Genomic DNA, 21,076 nt, shown 5'->3' on the forward strand with positions numbered 1-21,076 from the left:
AGATCTGCAAAGTGAGAAGATGACCGTGAACTAGCCAGGCAGCATGGAGGGCTCTCGGGTTTGGTGGAGAGCTGGCAGGGCCTGGGGAAATGCTCACCTGTAGCAGTTGTTGTTATAATCGTTATAACTTCCCAGAGCAGTCAGACAACCCAGGCAGATGGCATAGGAGAAAAAGATCTGCGTCCCAGCATCTACCCAGACCTGTAGGAAGGCACAAAGAAGTTGGCAGAAAGAGAAGTCAGATGTGCGGCGAGGGGGTGGGTGGGTGTGATGGCCCTGTTCTCTGAAAGCCCCCACCCACACCCAACCTCCAAAAAGACTCCACAAAGGGACAATCAAATGTCCTCATCTCAGGAACGCATTGTTTTCAGAAGTTCTATTCTTGGGGTGATTAAATATAAATGGCCTTAGTTAAAACCAGAATTTTCTGGACTTTATGGACAGTAGTTCACCAAATAGCAAGAATTTGGGTTTTAGGACTCTGCTCCAGCTGTGTGACCTTGGAAAAGTTACTTAACCTCTATGAGGCTTAGTCTCCTGAACTGCAAAGTGGGGAATAAACTTCCCTCTCAGGACTGCTGAAGCCAAAACAAGTGATTTTTCTGCTTTGTGATTAAGACCACCACGAGAAAAGCTCTCTCGGGTGTATTTGAACTCACAGAGCTTATTTACCATGTGTAACAGGGGACCATTCACCATGGGGCCCAATTACAATGAAACCCCATTTTTCCTACAGGTCTGGAGGCTTCTCTCACTCTGCCCCATGTGCTCGGCCAGAGGACAGGGAAGTGAGATGGGGGAGGCCCTCCCACCAAATCTTTACCACCTTTCCAAAGAGGTGCATTTGGGCTTCCTATGTGATACACGTGGAAACTACTTTCTTAGTCTCCAAGCTTCCCTCCAACAAAACCTGCTGTGGAAGGCCTGACACGCACAACAGGAATTATGGTGGTTTCTCTAACACTCCCCTGGGCTCTCTTTGAGCCCTGCTCCTAGAAGCTACCAAGGAAAATCCACAGCTAAAAGCCAAATGCAGCTGATGAGACTGGAGCTTGAGAAGCAGCTGCCATCTAGAGAACGGGGCAACTTGCTCAAGACCACACAGCTGGGAGCCGCAGATGCAAGTTCAAGGAGACACACCTCTAGAGAAACGTGTGTAACCAACCCCAGAATTTCAAAAAAACTCTAGTGTAGGGCTTCCCTGGTGGCGCAGTGGTTGAGAGTCCGCCTGCCGATGCAGGGGACACGGGTTCGTGCCCCGGTCTGGGAAGATCCCACATGCCGCGGATCGGCTGGGCCCGTGAGCCATGGCCGCTAAGCCTGCGCGTCCGGAGCCTGTGCTCCGCAACGGGAGAGGCCACAGCAGTGAGAGGCCCGCGTACCGCAAAAAAAAAAACAACCTCTGGTGTAACCCCCCACCCAACACAGGACTCTCTTCTGAGTACTTCTGACAGAATAGTCTCTGCTTGACTACCACCAGTGATGCGGAGCTCACTACCTTTTGACACAGCCCCTTTTTTTTTCTTAAGAGAACTCTGACCATTAGAGCATTTCTTAAAATGAGAGAACATCTCCCTTCCTGTTTCCCTAGCTCCGGGGCCACACCTCCCTCTCCCCTGTGGCAGCACTTTAGAGGTTTGAAGAACCCTCTGGAACACAGCCTTTTCCAGGCAAATTATCTTAACTTCCTCTCTCTTGGGGATTTGCTTGCTTGTTAAATCATTCAAGAAACATTTATTAAAAGTGAAGATCACAGTGCTACTTTTCAACCTAAAAGGTAGTACATTGTCTTCCTCTAGAAAGAGCCTTCGGGTTCAGTGTCTCAGCGCTAAATGAGAAATGCAGGGAAAGCTCTTTCATGAAGTGTGTGTATGTGTGTGTGTGGAGGGGGTGCCAGCAGATCAGAGCGGGCTGAGACATGGTGAGGAGGAAATGGGAAGAAGGAATATTAAAAAACTTTTTCAAGAAAGGGCAGTTGGGGGGACAGGGTGGTCGTGAGAGAGAAAATAATTTAGGGAGGATTTTTTAAAAATAGCAGAAACTTGAGGATGCTTAAATGTTGACAGGAAGGGCCCAATGCAAAAAAAAAACAATGTTGAAGATTTGGGAGAGAAATGGATGTATTTTAAAGTCCTCCTGCTGTGCCTCAGTCTCCCCATTTGCCACCTCAGTGCACTCCCTTTTCTCCTCGGTAAGGCCAGTAATCCATATGGAGAAGCAAAACACAGGGCAGCTCCTAACCCAGAAAGCGAAGCCAGATCCCAGCGGCAAGGTGCTGGGATGCTCAGCACTTGAACACGTGTGGTTTCTAAAGCCTCGGCAAACGGGGTGTCCCTCTCCCCAGAACCTTCACGGAGTGCACAGACCAGAGTGAGAGAAGCCTCCAGACCTGTGGGAAACCTGGGGGCTTCATCATAACTAGGCCCCATGGCGAATGGTCCCACCCTCCCCACATGGTAAATAAACCCCTCAGTGAGTTCGAAAACACCCAAGAGAGCTTTCCATCCACACGTCCCAAAGATGGGGCCTCAAACCACGCTTTCCACCTGCAAGGGATTTTTCTTGCCGTTTGCTCATCGCACCCAGCACTAAAACAGGCATCTGCTGTTTTTGCCCACCCGGCACCCATCTCCCCTTTTCAGGTAACAGCACCCCAATTTTACTTTGAGAAACTAGCTCTTCCCCACCCAGGCCAATCAAAGCATTTCTCTTGGCCACAGTGACTGGTTCGGGGATGAGCATATGATGCAAACGAAGCCAATGAAACTCAATCCTGGCACTTCTAGTGGAGCTACTGCAAATGGGACACATTCTTTTCTCTTAGAGATATTAAGCTTGTAACTGCTGGGGGTCATCACCGACCATGAGTGAAGACCCTGCCTGAGAATAAAGCCAATGCAGAGGAAAGCAGAGTTTAGAGCAAAGAAAGACTAATATTGGAGATATGACTCAAGTCCCTGGATCCAGCCACACCTGAAATCAGGCCTACCTGAGAGTATTTCAGTTTCAGAGGCCTATAATTCCTCTTTTTCTTAAGTCAGTTTGAATGGGACTGCTGGCACTTCAAGCAGAAAGAATTGTAACTAAGAGCAACATTAAGATCTTAGAAAAACCTAGGGGCTCTAAGCCCAAATTCTTCAATCAATCCTGAATGACCAATGACTCAGCATTTATTGAGTGCCTTCTGTATGCAGAACCCTGTGCCAGGCTCTGAAAGAGGTACTGTACAATTATTTATAGCACTCCATCTCTGTCTGCAGGTGAGATAAAATGAAACATTCAGAGAACAAGATACCCAGTACCTGGGAGCAGCAGAGGAGGGGAAAGATTAACATGTGCTAGGGCAATCAGAGAAGGCTGTCTGGAGGAGGCACACCTTTAAAGAATAGAGAAGTGATGAAAGAGGACACATTGGGTATGGAGGGTCACATGAGAGAGGAATGTGTTCTCAATGATTTTTTTTCTTGCTCCCCTACCTCTGTAGGAAAAAGGCTGTCATTTTTATTCAGATGATTACCATTAAATCAACACCTTTATACAATACCCTTAGCCCTCCCCCTGTTGGCTCTCTACTATGAGGAATACTGAAATTAGCCACATCTTCTCTTTCTTTCTTCCCTTTCCTCCAGAATCTAATTTGAAGAAATATTCATTTGTTTCCAGTTAATACCTAAAGGCATTCTGTGAAGTTACTTTACTTTTCATACACACACTCCTTTCTCTCCCAATTTTTAATACTTGTACTGTATCTGCATTGTCAGAACATACAAACATTTCATATTATTGTCCCCCTTTTGCCATTATTTAGTGTGAGTTCTACAGGTGACTATAAATTTAATGCTCACCCCCAGCCATTACGTTAATACCTCTCCAGTCAGTTTTCTTGTAGCTTGTTCTCTAGTAAATTCCTCTGGAAAGGCTTATGGGAAATATATTTCCTGGGTTCTTTCATGTTCCTAGCAGTTGATCTGTGGCTTTTGTACCTGAAAGTTGGTTTGGCTGCATATAAAATCCTTGGTTCTCTTTTTCTCTTCCTGAGTACTTTGATGTTGCTCAGTTGTCTCCTGGCACAAAGTGATGGGGTAGAAAAGTCTGACGCCACTCTAACTTGTTTCCCCTTATAAAAGCATTTACTCTTTTTGTCTGAATTATCAACAGGTTTGTTGCTTTCTCTTGGAAGTCCAATAATTCTAATATTATTCTAATAAAAACATGTCTCAATGTTGATTATTCTGGGTTATTTTTTCCCAGGCTTGTGATATACTTCGTCAAGATGCAAATTCGAGTCTCCTCTTTTATTTCAGGGTGAAAAATTTCCTGAATAATTGTTTTTAGTATGTGTTCTCTTCCATTACTTTGGATTTCTCCTTTGGGGACTTGTTTGTATGTTGGATCTTCTTTATTTCTATACCTATCACTTTTTCTTACATTCTTTAAAAACTTTCTTCATTTGTTTTTTCTTTCACAAGCTGTCCTTCCTGTCAGCTCTCCTTTCAAATATTCTTTTTTGCCTAACAATTCCATTTATGCTAGTGTTTCACAGCATCTATTGTTTCTTCATTTCTTTTAGCTTGTGGTGAAATATTAAGTTGCTGGGTCTTTGTGGAATGTGTTCCTTATCTGTAGGAACACTACTCTGCTCCTAATTCTTTTTCTTATAATATAGCTTTGTATGAGACTTGATCGCAATCCTTTTCTGGTGCTCACGTGTAGGTGACATGCTTTTTTTTTTTTTTTTTGGTACTCTTAGTAGGAGGTTTTCTTGTGTAGATTTTCTGGCCTCAAAGGTCTAGAGTTGCCTCTTCCGACAGTACCAAAAAGTCTTTAAAACTATAGCCACGCAGAGAGTACTTTCTGAAATTACTATTCTCTACTCTTATCCAGAATTTCTCTTTGTTTCCTCTACTGTCTTTGTCCTGCTCAATTTGGATTCTGCTTTCAGTGGTTTCTCCTCAATGTGGGGGTCCTGTCTGACCACAGAGCCTCAGTTGGTCAGTCTGTAGAGTTCCCAGGTTCCAGACCCCTGCCTGAACTTCCCACAGTCCTCTCACACTCACCTGTGACTTGCAGCCTGAACACATCCCTCCTAGTTTCAGCTGACATTCTCAGATGGGTGCACCAACCTTCTATTCCCAGTGCCCTCTCCTTCTATGGGTGAATACATGTTAGAGATTTATGGGTTTCCTGTCTCTCAGCCTTCCGTATCCCTTTGCCTTCCTCTTCCTCTACCTCTTCACCTTCATCTCATCCCATAGAGTGGATACCATGCAGATGTTATTGCTGTTGGTATTTGACCCTACCTGTTCACCTTTGTGGTTCATGGAGCCACCTAGTTATGTTGAAGGTACTTTTTGGTTTACTATCCTAGTTTCTCTGTTTAGGTGTGGAGATTCTGGAAAATTAAAAAAAAATTTTTTTTCTGTTGCCATCTTGTCTCCTTGGTTCTCAAGACATTTTCAGAGGGCAGATTAAAGAAGACTGGTCTTGACTGGGGGTGAGAGATGGATCCCCAGAACTGAGGGATGTGGTGGATGGGGGTGTAACACTAGAGGATGAGCCAGTTTTTTAAAGGGAGGTTCGAGGTACAATGTGGGGGAAATGCGTATGAGTATAGTCTAGACAAGGCATCAGGTGAGCTGTTCAGGAGATAGGCAGAAAGTCTAGGGCTAAATATTGCAGTCTGGGCTTGAGACACAGATTTGCAAGTCATCAGGATTTTAGTACTAACTTATCATCTCCTTGATTCCAGATCCAAAGCTCTCTCCACCGGCCTTTTCTATTTTCCACATTTGATAAACCAGTGTTGATTCAACTTTTCTGCTGAGATACATGCTTACTGGGCCTGCAGAGCCCGAGAAGCTTCAGGATTCGATTTCTTGAAAAAGTCTCACAAAGAAGCATGATATGTCTTCACGTGGACTCTACACCATCGGACTCCTTAGCAGACAGGCATACCTGTTCTTGAACACACCTGTGGCTGCGAAAATGCCACAGGGTTCCAACTGTTAGCCTCCCTACAACCTTTGGGAAGAAACGAATGAACTCACTGGGGGAGCTGTATGTGTTAAGGCTGCGCTGAAATAAACAATAACCCCCCGAGCCTCAATGGCTTAGCACAACGGAAGTTTATTTCCCGCCTACACAAAGCACATGGCAGACTGTGGCGGGGCTGGCTCTCTTCCACCCAGTGACAGCGAGCAAGCCCTCCTACCTCATCATGATACCCCCAGGTCAGCACAGCCTCTGACGCAGAGGAACAGACTACGAGAGCTTTGTTTGGGAAGGTGGGTTTTTTTTTTTTTAATTAATTCATTAATTTTTTGCTGCGTTGGGTCTTCACTGCTGCGCACGGGCTTTCTCTAGTTGTGGCGAGAGGTGGCTACTCTTCGTTGCAGTGCGCGGGCTTCTCATTGCAGTGGTTTCTCTTGTTGTGGAGCACCGGCTCTAGGCACGTGGGCTTCAGTAGTTGTGGCACGTGGGCTTCAGTAGTTGTGGCTCGCAGGCTCCAGAGCGCAGGCTCAGTAGTTGTGGCGCACGGGCTTAGTTGCTCCGCAGCATGTGGGATCTTCCCAGACCAGGGCTCGAACCCATGTTCCCTGCATTGGCAGGCAGATTCTTAACCACTGCGCCACCAGGGAAGTCCCATGTTTGGGAAGTTTTTAGAACCAGACTTGTAATTACTAATACCACCCTGCCCACACACCACTGACCAGAACCAAGTCCCGTGATCCCAACTTAAAGACAAGGAAGTCTGGGAAAGTCTCTTCCCATTTCACTCAGGAAGAGAAAAAATAGATGGTTAGTGAACAGAAAGCATTGCCTCTGCTACAGGCATTATCCCAAGTCCTTTTCACCGAAGGCGATTTCTTTCTTCAACTAGGAATTCCACAAACACCCAGAGATCAAACTAGACCATGGTAGCCACTGGAATGATTTGACAGAATGATTTGCAAAGAGAGGCTAATAAAACAGGCCAACAGGACATTCATGAACCTTCTACCAGTTTGGTGATGCCTTAGGAAGTGGGAATCTTGAGTCACCATTTGTTGAAAACCTACCGTGTATGCAAGGCTTTCATGGAACAATCTCATAATTGACATAACCATCTCACTAGGCAGTACTGTCACCTCCATCTTTAGAGAAGAGGAAGCGGATCCATAGATGGTCAAACAGCTAACAAGCGACAGAGTCAGGTTTGAACCCCAGGCGTCTGGCTCCACATTTTAAAGAGAAAAGCTGGGGCCTCCTGGTGCACTGCGCAGGCCTGGACTCTCGGCAGGGGTTTAAACAGCTCTGTGGCTGTGAGGTCAACAAGACAAAAACAACCCCACCTCCATGAAAGGAAGACCAGGCAACTGAGCCCCACTGACCAGCATCTCCCAGGATGCCACAAAGGGGGCAGCTCAGTGGAGAAAGGCCTTCCTAGTTCTCAAGAGAATTTGAAGAGAAAACAGTCTCCACAGAACAAACCCTAAGGAAGCTGGGTCAGTAGCTGAGAAACGGATCGCTCCCCATGTTCTGCAGCAATGAATGGGGGGCGTTCTGGCTGCGTGGCAGGGGCCGTCCACATTCAGAGGTTTGGAGGACAGATTTGCATGGGAACCAGGGAGCAGAGCCCCTTTGGAAGAGAAGTGGTCCCGCCCTCCTAGCTCTGGGGCAACTTCACCGCTTTCAGACCAACTTGTTCTGATGAGCCCTGGTGCTCAGTAGGCGCAGAAAGCAATGGATCAGGGTGTAACCCTCCTTCCAAACTGGATCGGTGGGGCCCAGCTGGGAGAAGCAAGGAAGGATGGACGGACCAGGACACACTCTTCCCTACCAAGCTCAGGAGCTACACTGTCAAGATGGATGCTTAGTACCCGCTGCCCCTGTCCACACGGACAGCACTTTACAGTGTACAAGGCATCGTCCTACATCCTGTGACTGCCCTGTGGTGGGCGTCATCACGCCCAGGTTAGAGACAGCTGTTGGCGAGGGGGACACGGAAAACGCCTGTCCTCTCTCCCTCTTCCCCCTTTGACCGCATATGTAGAAAGTCTAATCTCCTAGAAGCTTGAGGGCAAAGGCGTCACGTCTTTTTCTCACCCCTTGGAGAGAAGAGACTACCCTGACTGGGGAGACCTGGGAGAGGGTCAGTGTGCATAGTGGTGAGCCCCTCCCTCCTTCTCTTGCGCACAGAAGATTAAATAAGATGATGTGTGTGAAACAAATACTCAGCACAGAGCCCAGCTCTCGGAGAGCACTGAGGAAGTGCTCAGAAACCCAGCCGTGAGCTCCAACAGCAGGCACTTAGTCCATGTTAATCCCTTCTCAGGATCTACCGGTCTTCACAAATCTGGAGGAGAAGAAAAAAGCCTCTTCTCCCGTTTCTCCCCACAATGCACAAGCACCAAGTGTCCGTTATGTGCCAGGCGAAGTTCCAGGAGCTCCCGCCCTCAGGGAGCTTACTACCTTCTAGCAGGAGAGACAGACCACAAACACGGGCAGATAGGCTGGAACACGGCATCTGGTGGAGACGAGCAAGGGGGTGGATGGTGAGAGGCAGGGGCGTGGGGCAGCGGGGCCAGGGCCCTGCTCTGTGAAGGGGCAGTTGCAGATGTGACCTGCTGCAGTGTCTTAAGGCAGCACGGGCTACAGAAAGAAGATCCCCCAGAAATGTGCTTTCATGTCGACAAAGAGCCGCCAGTCAGAGCAGAAGGGCAGCAACTCTGCCAGGGATCAAAGCTGGCGCCAGCAGGTGGGCCTGGTCCATCTGTCCCTGTGCCCTGGAGGAGATGGTGTTTGCTGCGCTGATGCTCTGAGGTCTCTGACAAACGCAGCGCTAACCCATCCTGCCAGGAAAGCACCAGTGAGAGGAGCCAGTCATCAGAGCACCTGCTCACCTTTGGAAGCACCGATGACACAGCAGGGGCTGTTCTACACACTTCACAAATATTACACTCACTGTTGAGATCAGTGCAATTATTATCTCCCTTTTATGGATAAAAAACGAACACCCAGAGAGGGGGAGTTTGTTGTCTATTTAGCTTTGGAGAGATGTACGCACTGGCCACTGTGTGAGGAGTCCCCTTGGGCTTAGGGACAAAACCTCCGGAACCTGGCCCGCCTTGGGGAGAAGGCACTGGAGCATCACGTGAAGGGGACTAAATCAAACCTGGGCTTTCCCCCGGTGCCTGGTTCCGCACCTCTCTGGGGCTTAATGGAAAGGGCATGAGCTTCAGGGTCAGGTAGACCCAGGCTGGAGCCCTGCACTGCCATTTACCTGCTGTGCAACTCTGGGCAAGTTATTTCACTTCTCTGAGCCCCAACTTCCTTGTTCGCAAAAGAAAGATACAATGAACATAAAGTACGTAATGGGGTACCTGGTACAGCTCCCTTAATCCGCTTCCTTTTGGTGGCTAATGCTTTGCCACTTCTAATGTGGCTAATGCTATACATAGCATGTACAGCAGCTTCTCCACTGTACATGTTATGAAAACAGGCTCCCAGGTCTTTCCCACCATCCCAGCCCCCTCCCTACCAGGTGAACTAATCAGATTTCTGAGCAGTACCAAATGTGGCCACCGTCCATCACTAAAGCAGAGTCACCTGCCCTTAGGGCCGTGAGCTAGGGTACAACAGGGAGGGGCGGAGGAAGCCAGCACCCCACTGCTCCCGTGCTCCTTGCCCTGCCAAGAAGATGCTAAAACCTCCAGACCCAACAGCACATGCAGCGTCTGGCTCTCGGATCCAAGTAGCCAGGACAGGGCTTGGTGGCCGTCCTGGGCTCATGACCCACAGCCTTCTCTTTCTTTAACATTTTCTTTTCAGACAGACAGTCACACACAGACAACACACAAACACACACACAACACCACTTTTGTAAGCAGAGCCTTCCACTGAGGTGAAAACATAACGTATATGGCCCGGCAGAAAATAGCTGAATTAAGCTCTTTCTTTTGGCCATTTGTATTGGGAAATAGTCTCAGAAGATTAAAAGTAGGTTAGGAGAATAATACAACAGCTGTGTTTCCAGTGTGTACCTGACAACGGCTTTTGTAGAAGTGAATGATTACATGAATATCACTTCCTTCCCACCTCTTTCGCAGCCCCCTCTGGGTTGCTAGGCGCCCTCTCTCCTCCGCTCAGCTAATGCCACATACAGACACTGATGAATGCAGGATGGCCATTATGAGGAGAGGAGTCGAGGCAGGAGGGTTCTAGTGCTCCCTCCCTGGTGCATTCAGGGAGGGGAGAGGGCTTTGGGGGAGCCGATTCTGCATATATTTAAATGCTAATGTGCTGGGCAGCCGGGCAGGGCCAGCGGGAACAGTGGTGGGAAGGGGCAGAAGCCCTTGGCCTGCAAGCTCCACTGGAAACATGTCCTGCAGCCTCTGGCTCTGGTGCCAGCCCTTCCCCGGGCGGCCAGCCTTGCCCAGAGGCCCTGCCAGCAAAGTGTCACTGGGCTGAAGGGTTGCACCGTGGGCGGTGAGGGGAGCCTGGGTGTGTCGGCTGACCCTGGTGGCCCCTTTGTGTGGAGCAGGGAGCGGGGTCACAGTGCTGGGCCTTTGCCCGGAGGCTGGACAGCTGTGTCCTGGTCACAGAGAGTGGAGGGAGTGGACGGGCAGTTGCTGGCACTGGGCTGATGGCAGCGACCTCCCTGCCTTATGTGATAGGATCCTGGGGCCATGCGCGTCTACCCCTTAAACCATCGCATGAGACAGTGGAGCCCCATTTTACTAAAGGGCTAAAGAGAGGAGGTTTGGAGCAACGGAGGGCATGAGCAAGGCCTGGAGACAGCACGTTCTTGGTCCTGCGCTGTTCCCGGGACTGTCCACATGACCTTGGGGGCTACATTTTAGGGTAAGGTCTTCCCCCTAAAATGTTCCTCTAAGAGGGTGCAACTGGCCTTCTGGACAGGACATTCATTGTGCAGGACGGTCCTGTTCGTTGTAGGAGGTTTAGCATCACCCAGTCCCACTCTCTAAATGCCAGAGGTGCCCCCGTCATAGAGGAAACCAGAATTACTCCCCGACGTGTTACTAAATGACCCCTGAGTAGTGGTCCCACCTCTCCCTCTGGGAGAACCAGTGAGGCAGGGGAGTCTGAGCTGGCATCAGCGGTGGGGCTGCAGAACCCAGCTGCCGTTGCTGGGAACACAAGGCCAGGGTCTTCTGGGCCAAACCAAGCCCCAAGCAGGTGCGTTCTCCTGTGTCATCCGAGCAAGCACTGAGATGGAAATGAAACCTTGTCATCTCCCGCCTTAATCACTTCTCTCCTAAGAACCATGGAGCTGGTACAGAGGCAGAGAGCCAGGGAAAGAAAGGGCACACAAGGAGGCTCCAGGCCCTAGGAGAGCCAAGCAGTGGTGTATACTCCAGTCTAGAGAAGGGACTTCCTCAAGAGGAAAACAAAACAGCAAGCAGCCACGGTTGGTGAAGGCAGCCGCCTCTGCATCTGCCCAGAGACACAGAAGTCAATACATTTAATGACATCATTATGTTAGTTGATTTTTGTCTGTCTCCCCCCAACTAGAACAGAAGTGCCAGGAGAGCAGGAAGTTCTGTTTTTTCACTGATGCATTCCCCAGCACTTTGCACATTGTCAGCACTCAAAAAATATGTATTGAATGCCACATCTTCTTAGAGTCTCCAGTACATAGGAATGGGGAATTCAAGGCTTATGCAGAATCCTAGCTACCAGGCCAAGTGGACAGTGTGTTAGACTGAGAGGGTCAGGACACCTGGTTGCAATTCTAGATTGTCCCGAAAGTTCCTATGTTTTCCCTAAAGTTCTTTCTTTCCTCCTGGCCTCAGCTTTCTAATCTTCAAAATAAGGAAACTGGAATGCAATGAGATGACAGATATATGGCATGCACATCCCATCCCTATTCCTGTCCATGGCAGACATTACTGATCAATCCCACCTATCATTCCTGCCCGTGGCAGGCATTGCTAATCAATCACACAGTCCTTTTGCCCCCAGCTACGGTGGAAAAAGTCCACCACCTGTCAGAGTTGGTAAGCGAGTTAAAACCTGACAGTGATGTACACCGCAGACCTACATAGCAAGGATATGTTTGGGGGTCAGCTGTGACTCATTTTCCTTGGGGTTTTCTGCTGGGGTGTTTCAATCCTACAGTCTTGAAAGCCTAGGAAGACACTGTAACACCATGGAATTTAAGCTCCTACCCACATTAGGAATAAACTTCGAGTCAAATGCACAGGGCAGACAGTCTTTATAAAAGCAAGAAGGAGAACACCACCATGCTCAGGGAGAGTCACACTTTCAATGGATTTTTGGTACTTGTCCTGGCCTGGAAGGCTGGAGGTAAGTGGCATAAGCAAAGGCCTGGAGGTAGGGAAAAGAAAGGACTGTCTGGAGTTTCCTAGTGGGAATGCTAAGGACTGAGAGAGGGGATGGAACGCTCCTTCCTGAATCCCATGGATTCATAGAGCTGGTATTTCATTCATCACTTCGTCTTTGGCTGAGGTGGGAAAATACCTACGGTAGCCACACGGTGGACGCAGAAGATGCTACTCAATTCCACGTGAAAAGAATTCTGACTGGGGCAAGGCAAAGTGCTCAAATTTTGGCCCTGAGCAGCCTCCCAGAGGGGATCCATGGTGGCAGGGGAGGGGTGGGGAGGTCAGTCACAGTCAACAATGGAAGAGCTTCCTCCCTGGCTGAGACCCCCAGCCCTGGGATGAGTTCCCTGTTAGTAGAGGTAACCAAGCAGAGTTGGGGATGCAATTCTTGCATTGCCTTGGAAGTTAGGGCAGAAGATCTCTGAGGTTTTCTGCTGGTAAGAAACTTGATGGTCAGTGGGTCAATTCCCCTCAACAACGTTTTCTGAGCACCATATATATCTGCCAGGCATGGCCAATACGGAGATAATTCAGAACGCTGATCCCCTGCTCAGGGGCTAGCAATCTAGCAAATGTATGTGGGGAAAGGAAGTCAGCCAAGTGCCTTCCCTGGTCACACAGATTCAGGCAGATCTGGCTGAGTGCCAGCTCTGCTGGGCGACTTCAAGGAGGTCACTCCTCGAGCCTCAGTTTCTTTGTGGGCACAATGGGAAGAACAACAGCTCCAGGGGGTTCTGGAGACATGACTCAGTGTGTGTAGAGCGCGTGCTGGCACCCGGCTCACAGTAAATGCTCATCCAGTGGGAGGGGCTGAGTGGCCACAGATGGCTCATGACTTCCGGCTTGAGAAGAATCTTTGAAGGGTCTGGGGGCTGCGTAGGTGTGTCCCAGGAGGGTAAGCAGAAGAAAAGTCAGCTCTTCTCGGCACAGTCAGGGGCTGGTCCCAGAGCCCCGCCACCTCTCCCACCTGGTATGAAAGCTCCACCAGGGGCAGGACGCTGGCCCCCTTGCAGAGGCTCAGAACTGCCCAGATAGCTGCCCAACAAGCCTCCTTCTTAGTCACACCTCCTTCCTCCCCCAGGCCCACAGACAAACCTCAGGGAGCGGGGCTCTGAAGGCCTCAGGGCACCTCTCTGTCTCCCTGGGGCCATCGCCTCCGGGTGGCATTAGGAGTGAGAACAAAGGGGAAACCCGCTGAGGCTGTGTGGGCCTTCATGGCCACCTGTGTGAGCATCGCCTGGGGATGCAAAGACACTCTGCTCCTGAAAAAGGAAGGTGGGTGGGTTCTCTTAATCATCTCAGCCACAGAAATCCAGGATCCCAAGCCCTTGCAGACTCCCTCTCTGCTGGGGGCTTACAAAGCTGACTGTTCGTCTCATGTGGTCCTCGCCACACCTCAAGTCAGATGCTGTTATTATCTCCACTTACAGGCCAGGAAACAGAGGCCCAGAGAGGCTATAGAAGTGGCCCTGGATCAGGCAGCCAGTAGGAGGAAGACCCAAACCCAGACTTGTTGACCCCAAAGCCCTCCCTTTAATCTCCCCAATAGACTTCCACCATCTCAACCAAGAGGAGAGAGCCCCAGGCGACCAGCCTATCACCTGAGTCTCTGCTCCTCCCAGGCCCACATCCCAGGGGATGCGGTGCTTGACATCCGCGGACCTGCCTGTGTCCGCTCACAAATTCTCCCTCCACCGCCCACTCCCACCCCACGTCCTTGCCAGCCTTCACGGTCACATAGCCATCTGCTCCACACCGCCCCTCCTCTGCTCATCTGAACGGAGAGGTGACAGCCTTCAACGACACCAGATGCTTGGGAGGCTGACAGAGCAGCAAGCCCAGAGCGCCCAGGAAGAGGGCAGAAGCAGGTCCAGAGCCTGTGTGTGTGCACGACCGTCACAGTGTGGCAGGCTGCCCCCCACCCATAGGCTGCGAGGCCGTCTTCCTGACCACGCACGTCAAGGTCGTGCAGGGTAAGAAAACAGGAGGGATGGCGAACCTCACGTGAGCACGCACAGGAGACAAGACAGGCCGCCACAACACTCCCTCCCAAGTGATGCTACAGGAGGGTGGCCTCAGCTCTGGGCAAAGCCACCTGACAGAGGGACTGTCCTCACTCCTCACGCCTCTCTCAGTGACGTCCCCGGGCATCTGCTTGAGCAACAAAACCAAGAATGACAGAATGACCAGTTTAAAAATAAATCAAGACATGAATGTTGAAGTCTTTGGGGAGTGAAGTGTGCCAATGTCTGCAACTTACTCTGAAATGTATCCAAAGAAATAAAATGGATGGGTAGATACAAGTCCTGAGAAGGTCTGTGATGAAGCCAACACAGCAAAATGTTGATGGCAGAGTCTAGGTAGCGAGTAGTATGTGAGTGTTCCCTGGGCAGGCAGAACCAACAGGATGCTGGAGAGGATGCTCCCATCCAGCAGTGGGAACTGTGGACTCACTGCGGAGATGGGTCCATAATTGCCAAGAGGGAGGGACACGCTTCCCAGGGACACGTCCGGGAGAAGATGTGTGTTTCGTGGCCAGTACCTCACGAGCGCGTCGGTGGGGACTAAACTGAGGAAATCGTAGCTCTGCCCAGGTGACAGTCAGGGGCCAAACCCAGCATTCAGTCAGCGACCAGAAATCTCGGAGTTTTCTGGGATTCAGAAGTCTCCTTGACCTCACCTCAAAGATTAAGAACACATCTGAATTCTTTAAATCCTCCAGCTGTGATTTGTGGATTTATCTGAGCAGGGCTTAAACCTCACTGTCAGCCACAATTCCTTTTAGGCTGAGGTGGAACAACCTTCCAGGGTTCAAGAGAGGTTCAGGAGTGGTCACCAAGAAGGCACAAGGGCACACACCCCCACCCACCCCCACCGTCACCCTCTGCACGGTTTCACAGATACATTTGATGCTCTGTCTCTGAGGCATTCACTAAGATGTCCATGTCTGTAATGTGTTTTCCTCATCTGTCTCTCTTAGAGAACATTTACTTTCTTCCTCCCTTTGTGTCTTCTCTACTCTGTCACCTATTTCGAGGTATAAACAATTATCATGGTAGCCCCTTTCCGGGCAGGAGCCTAGCGCTGAGATGATGGCATTCTACAACAGGTGTTTAGTGAGCACGTACTGGGTGCTGGGCAGCATGGAAGCCCCCATGGGGGAGGTATGGTTGAAAGAGATGCTGTCTATGTTCTGGAAGGGTAGTCTTGGGTGGTGAGCCCGTGTAGTTTGGATTAAGCCCCCAAGGATGTTAATCACATATTTGCTTAGAATGGCATTCATCCAACCCTCTTCCCCCACTTACTTACATGGCCTTGAGAACTCTTAACGTGCTATCATCTATAACCTTGGAGACATGTGGGTGATTTATAACATAAAAATATTCACATGCTCATAGATAAATCATCTCCAATCTCTGGGTCTAACTTTCATAGAAGGACATTTTAAAGACTAATTCCTGGGCTCTGGCACCTTTATTAATCATACACATACAACCGCTAATAGGAACTTCCTGTCAGCATGAAATAGCCCAGAATGGGTCCTAAGGGGAGAAAGAAAAGTCAGGGGTCATTGATCGTGAAAAGATTGAAAACCAGTGATTTTACTTGATGCCCTCATTATGGCTGAGGGAACTCAGCACAAGGAGGGACAAGACCCTTCAAGGTCAGTGATGGAGCTGGGTCCCCTGATCCTGAGCCTAGGAGTTTCCCACTGGGCAACGGTACCTCCTGCAGGCAGGAGAGGGTGGGAACGGCACGGGGGGAGCAGCTGAGCCAAGTGGGGTGTCTCTCAGCGCTCATCAAGGAGCCGGAGCAGCTTCCACCCTCTTTGTGAATGTCACGCAGGACTCAGTACTGGCCCTGAGGGTCTTTTCAGCTCTTGCTTGCACACGAGAAGTGAGGCAGGCAGAACATGAGATTCACACACCAGTGAGTTTTCAGCATCAAAAGTCCCAATCCCCAGCAAACTCAGATGTATCAAAGCCCTGTCACCTTGCTGCTCGCAGACAGAGGAAAGCCTTGCTCTCCTTGCTCCCATTTGTGCTGGGTCAGAAATCATCAGAATATGTTGCATTTGCAAAGCATGCGCCTTCCTCACTAAGGACGTATCTCGGGAGGCAGTCTTAGCATCTTCCAGAAAAGAACAGCGTACACCTCTTGGCAGCCCTGTGTTCCTCAGAGCTCTGTCGTACAGGTCAGCCCCAATGGTACTCTCAGCAGTCACCTGAGGCGGAGAGGGTCGGGCTTATAAAGATAGAAGCCCAGAGAGGTTAAGTGACCTGCTCAAGGTCACAAAGCTAGTGAGTCAGGACCTTATTCCATGTCTGCTCTAACCTCTTGATTTCACAGTTGGGGAAGCAGGCTCAAAGGGTGGAAAGATAATAGATGTTTCAAACTGGAGGTTCTATGTCCTCATCCTGTTCTCCCCCAGCTGTGGCTGGGGGTAAGTCATGTCCTCTCTCTGGGACTCAGCAACTTGTCCACAAGAGAAGAAGGTGAATCTAGAAACTGACTCTCAAATTTGTTAAAACAGCAAATAAATGGGGCCCAGGGGGCTTTTTGTCAAAAACCTTGACGAATATGATTTTACTCCATGTGCTAGAGACAAATTCACTGTCAGAAAACATAATCATGGATAGTGTGGAATATGAAATCATCACCACAAACACATGACTTTATGAACAAAACTGAACTGTTGAATTAAGCACCCAGGGCTGCTTCCTTTAATATTAATTTCCTGCTTAAACATTCAGTATGTCATGTTCAAGACCAGCAGATGAAGAAAAGCAAATACCAAGGGTCCAACATATTTTTATGAGAGATACAGAAAACAAATAATTATGAAATGTAACAGATATTGAAAATCCATAACCTGTCTGGAAAGGGAGATAGAAAATTCTTCCAGATGCCAGAAATGAGAGTCAAAGCTAAAAGATGAAGACTAGGAATAGACCCAGCAACCCATGGGGACGTCCAAGTAGAGAGACACCTGAGGATCTAGAATTTAAATTCCTTCCCAAGGACAGAATTAAGATTTCCGGCCCTGGCAAGAATACACAAAGGAGAAAAGACAGTCTCCTGAATAACCTGTGCTGGGAAAACTGGACAGCTACACATAAAAGAATGAAATTAGTATATTCTCTAACACCATGTACAAAAATAAACTCCAAATGGATTAAGGATCTAAATTTAAGACTGGAAACCATAAAATTCCTAGAGGAAAGCATAGGTAGAGCATTGCGCGACATGAATCACAGCAGTATTTTTTTTGGATCTGTCTCCTAAAGTAAAGGAAATAAAAGCAAAAATAAATAAATGGGACCTAATTAAACATAAAAGCTTTAAAGCAAAGGAAACCATCGACAAAATGAAAAGACAACCTACTGAATGGGAGAATATATTTGCGAATTATATGACCAGGAAGGGCTTAGTATTCAACATACACAAACAGCTCATACAACTCAACATCAAAAAAACCAAACAACCCAATTAAAAAATGGGCAGAATAGACATTTTTCCAAAGAGGACATGCAGATGGCCAACATGCACATGAAAAGATGCTCAACACCACTCATCACCAGGGAAATGCAAATCAAAACCACAGTGAGCTATAACTTCACACCGGTTGGAACGGCTACCACCAAAAGAAACACAAATAACAAATGTTGGCGAGGATGTGGAGAAAGGAGAACCCTTGTACGCTGTTGGCGGGAAGGTAAATTGGTGCAGCCAGTGTGGAAAACGTATGGAGGTTTCTCAAAAAACTAAAAATAGAACTACCATATGACCCAGCAATTCCACTCCTGAGTATGTATCTGAAAAAGACAAAAACTCGAATTCGAACAGATACATGCACCCCAACGTTCACACCAGCATTATTTCCAACTGCCAAGATATGGAAGCAACCTGTGTCCATCAACAGATGAATGGATAAAGAGGATGTTGTACGTTTATACAATGGAATACTATTCAGCCATAAAGAGAATGAAATAATGCCATCTGCAGCAATATGGGTGGACCTAGAGATGATCATACGAAGTGAAGTAAGTCAGACAAAGGAAGACAATAATTCCATGATATCACTTATATGTGGAATCTAAAACATGATACAGAGACAAATATTGTATGATAGCACTTATATGTGGAATCTAAAAAATATAACAAACTAATGAATATAACAAAAAAGAAACAGACTAACAGATACAGAGAACCAACTAGTGGTTACCAGTGGGGAGAGGGAAGGGAGGCAACACAGGGGTAGGAGATTAAGAGGTATAAACTATCACATATAAAATAAACTACAAGGATATATTACACATCACAGGGAATACAGCCAGTATTTTATAAGTGGAGTATAAGCTTTAAAAATCACTACATTGTGAATCACTATATAGTACACCTGTAACTTACCTAATACCGTGCATCAACTATACTTCAATAAAACAAATTATTTAACAAAAAAGATTCCAGGCCCTGGGCATGACCAGAAACTGAGTGGGATTACTGCAAAAACCTAGGAGCCAGAAAGGGATTGTCTTATGGTGAATGAGGTGCCAGAAAACTCTGCCCCTCAGCCCAGGACTCGATATGGAAATATCAGGTATGGGTACGATCACACGGTGCTCCTGCCAAGTGGGCATGCAAGTTTAAACTGACACTTTAAAACTACTGTCCTAGAATTGCATACCCAGCTAAACTCCCATTCCAGGGTGACAGTGGAATAAATACCTTTTCAGATATGAACTAAGAGAGCTCAGTTCCCAAAGGCTTTTGCTGAAAGAACTACTAAAGGATGTACTCCAACAAGGAGAAGTTTAATCTATTAGAAAAGAGTAAAAATAACAGGAAGCAAAGAAATCAGTAAACAGATTGTAAAATCCAAATAAGTATCAACTCTATACAGTAATAAAGCAGAATTAAAAAGGGGTGGAAAACAATAACAAGGATGGGGAGAGTGTGGAAGCTGGAGGGAAATTTGTGTCCCATGGTATTTCTTGCTCAGAAAGAGAGAAAAGCTAGTTAAGAGCCACTCTGACTAACTGGGTACCTGCGTCTTCTTTCTTCCCACTGCTCTGGGGGAAGACCCTTTCCTCCTGTCCTGGGGCCACTGCAAATGCAGCTAGCACAGCCTCCTCGGCATGTCACTGGGTGGAACTCCACTGCAGTCCACTCTGCCCAAGACAGCTGTGGCCACAGTTCTGGTCCTGATTCTTCAATGTGCATTCTTTGAACTCTTCTGGAAATAAGCAGGCCCCTAAGGGGTAGAGGAAAGAAACCCACAATGCCAACAGCATGCCTTCAGAGAGCCAGGGCTCACTTGGCACCCGGTGCGATTGGAGTTTGAGTTTCCACAGACTCTTCTGCTTCTTGAGGCTTTATCCCTCTAGAGCACAAAAGTACAGCAGAATGGTCTGCAATGATAGAAACATTCTATACCTGCTCTGTCCGATATGGGAGGAACCAGCCACATGTGGCTGTTGAGCATCTGAAATCTGACTCTTGAACCTGAGGAATGGAAATATTGACTTTACTTTCAATGGCTTTAAATTTAAATGGTTAGATATGGCTTGTGGCTCCTGTGCTGGACAGTGTAGTTTTAGAGGGTGGGCGATCCCTGAAGGGATCCATTCCATTCTCAAATGATCCTGAGAGAGATGGGTACAGGAATTCCCAGAGTGATCTCTCCCACCCTCTGCCCTGGAACATGAGTGAGAGCAGGTAGGTGGCCCCAACACCCGGGAAAACCTTGCTCACCTTACTTGGCCCCAGGACCTCTCCCTCCCCGACCACAGCCTTCACTGACGTGTCTGATACGTCTCAGCCAGACCTGAATGCTCCTAGACCAGTGCTCCTCAAATTCCCACATTGTAAAACCAGTGAAGATGCTGCTGAGATGCAGACTCTGATGGGGCAGGTTGGGGATGGGGCCTGAGAATCTGCATTTCTTAAAAACTCCCAAATAAGGCTAATGCTACTGCTGGCCTGGGGACCACACTTGGAGTCATAAGGTTTTAGACTTCTTGAAATGTCAGTTAGCTCTGCCTACATGTACGATGACAGCTAGCATAATAGCTTACGTTAACATCTGTATCTGTTCTCTCAAGGCGTTTAAAAGCATATTCTGTGAGAACAAGATAGGTTAACAAGTTCATACTATGTAGCACCACAAAAATGCCTGAAGTTTTGGTCAATAAAATTAAAGGCATATTCATCTCTTAAAGAAAATAACAGCTAACATTTACTGAGCATTTACTATGTGCTGGACACAATGCTATGCACACAATGAATGAGCATTATCTCATTTAATCCTCACAACAACCCTTTTTACAGATGAGGAAATCAAGGCACAGAGAGGCTAAGTAATGTGCCTGCGGTTACACAGTTAGTAAGCAGATGAGCCATGAAATCCAAGCAGTCTGATGGGACCCCGCACTGTACCTGCAGCTTTGGTTGAAAGCTCAAGAACAGGGATCTCTGTTGGGGGTGAATGGACTCTTTTTAAGAAAAAGATGCTAACGAAATACCTGCCCACAGATACTCATAGCAGCTTTATTCACAATGATCAAACTTGGAAGTACCCAAGATGTCCATCAATAGGTGAAAGGATAAACAAATTGTGCTTCAACCAGACAACAGAATATTATTCAGGGATAAAAAGAAAAGAGCTATCACGACACAAAAAGACATGCAGGAACCTTAAATGCATATTATTAAGTGAAAGAATCCAA

The 21,076-nt window shown here is 48.0% G+C and overlaps 1 protein-coding gene across 1 annotated transcript in view; it reads right to left on the reverse strand.

Annotated features, from left to right (window-relative positions):
- Nucleotides 1–21,076, reverse strand: part of SLC6A11 (solute carrier family 6 member 11) — a 121,033-nt gene that overhangs the window by 29,972 nt on the left and 69,985 nt on the right. Inside the window, exon 7 of the mRNA XM_024740201.1 lies at nt 98–201. Coding sequence (XP_024595969.1) covers nt 98–201 — 104 coding nt within the window. The remainder of the gene's footprint in view (nt 1–97; nt 202–21,076) is intronic.

The sequence above is a fragment of the Neophocaena asiaeorientalis genome, unplaced genomic scaffold, assembly GCF_003031525.2.
Source record: "Neophocaena asiaeorientalis asiaeorientalis breed wild unplaced genomic scaffold, Neophocaena_asiaeorientalis_V1.1 scaffold75, whole genome shotgun sequence".
Classification (NCBI taxonomy): Eukaryota; Metazoa; Chordata; class Mammalia; order Artiodactyla; family Phocoenidae; genus Neophocaena; species Neophocaena asiaeorientalis.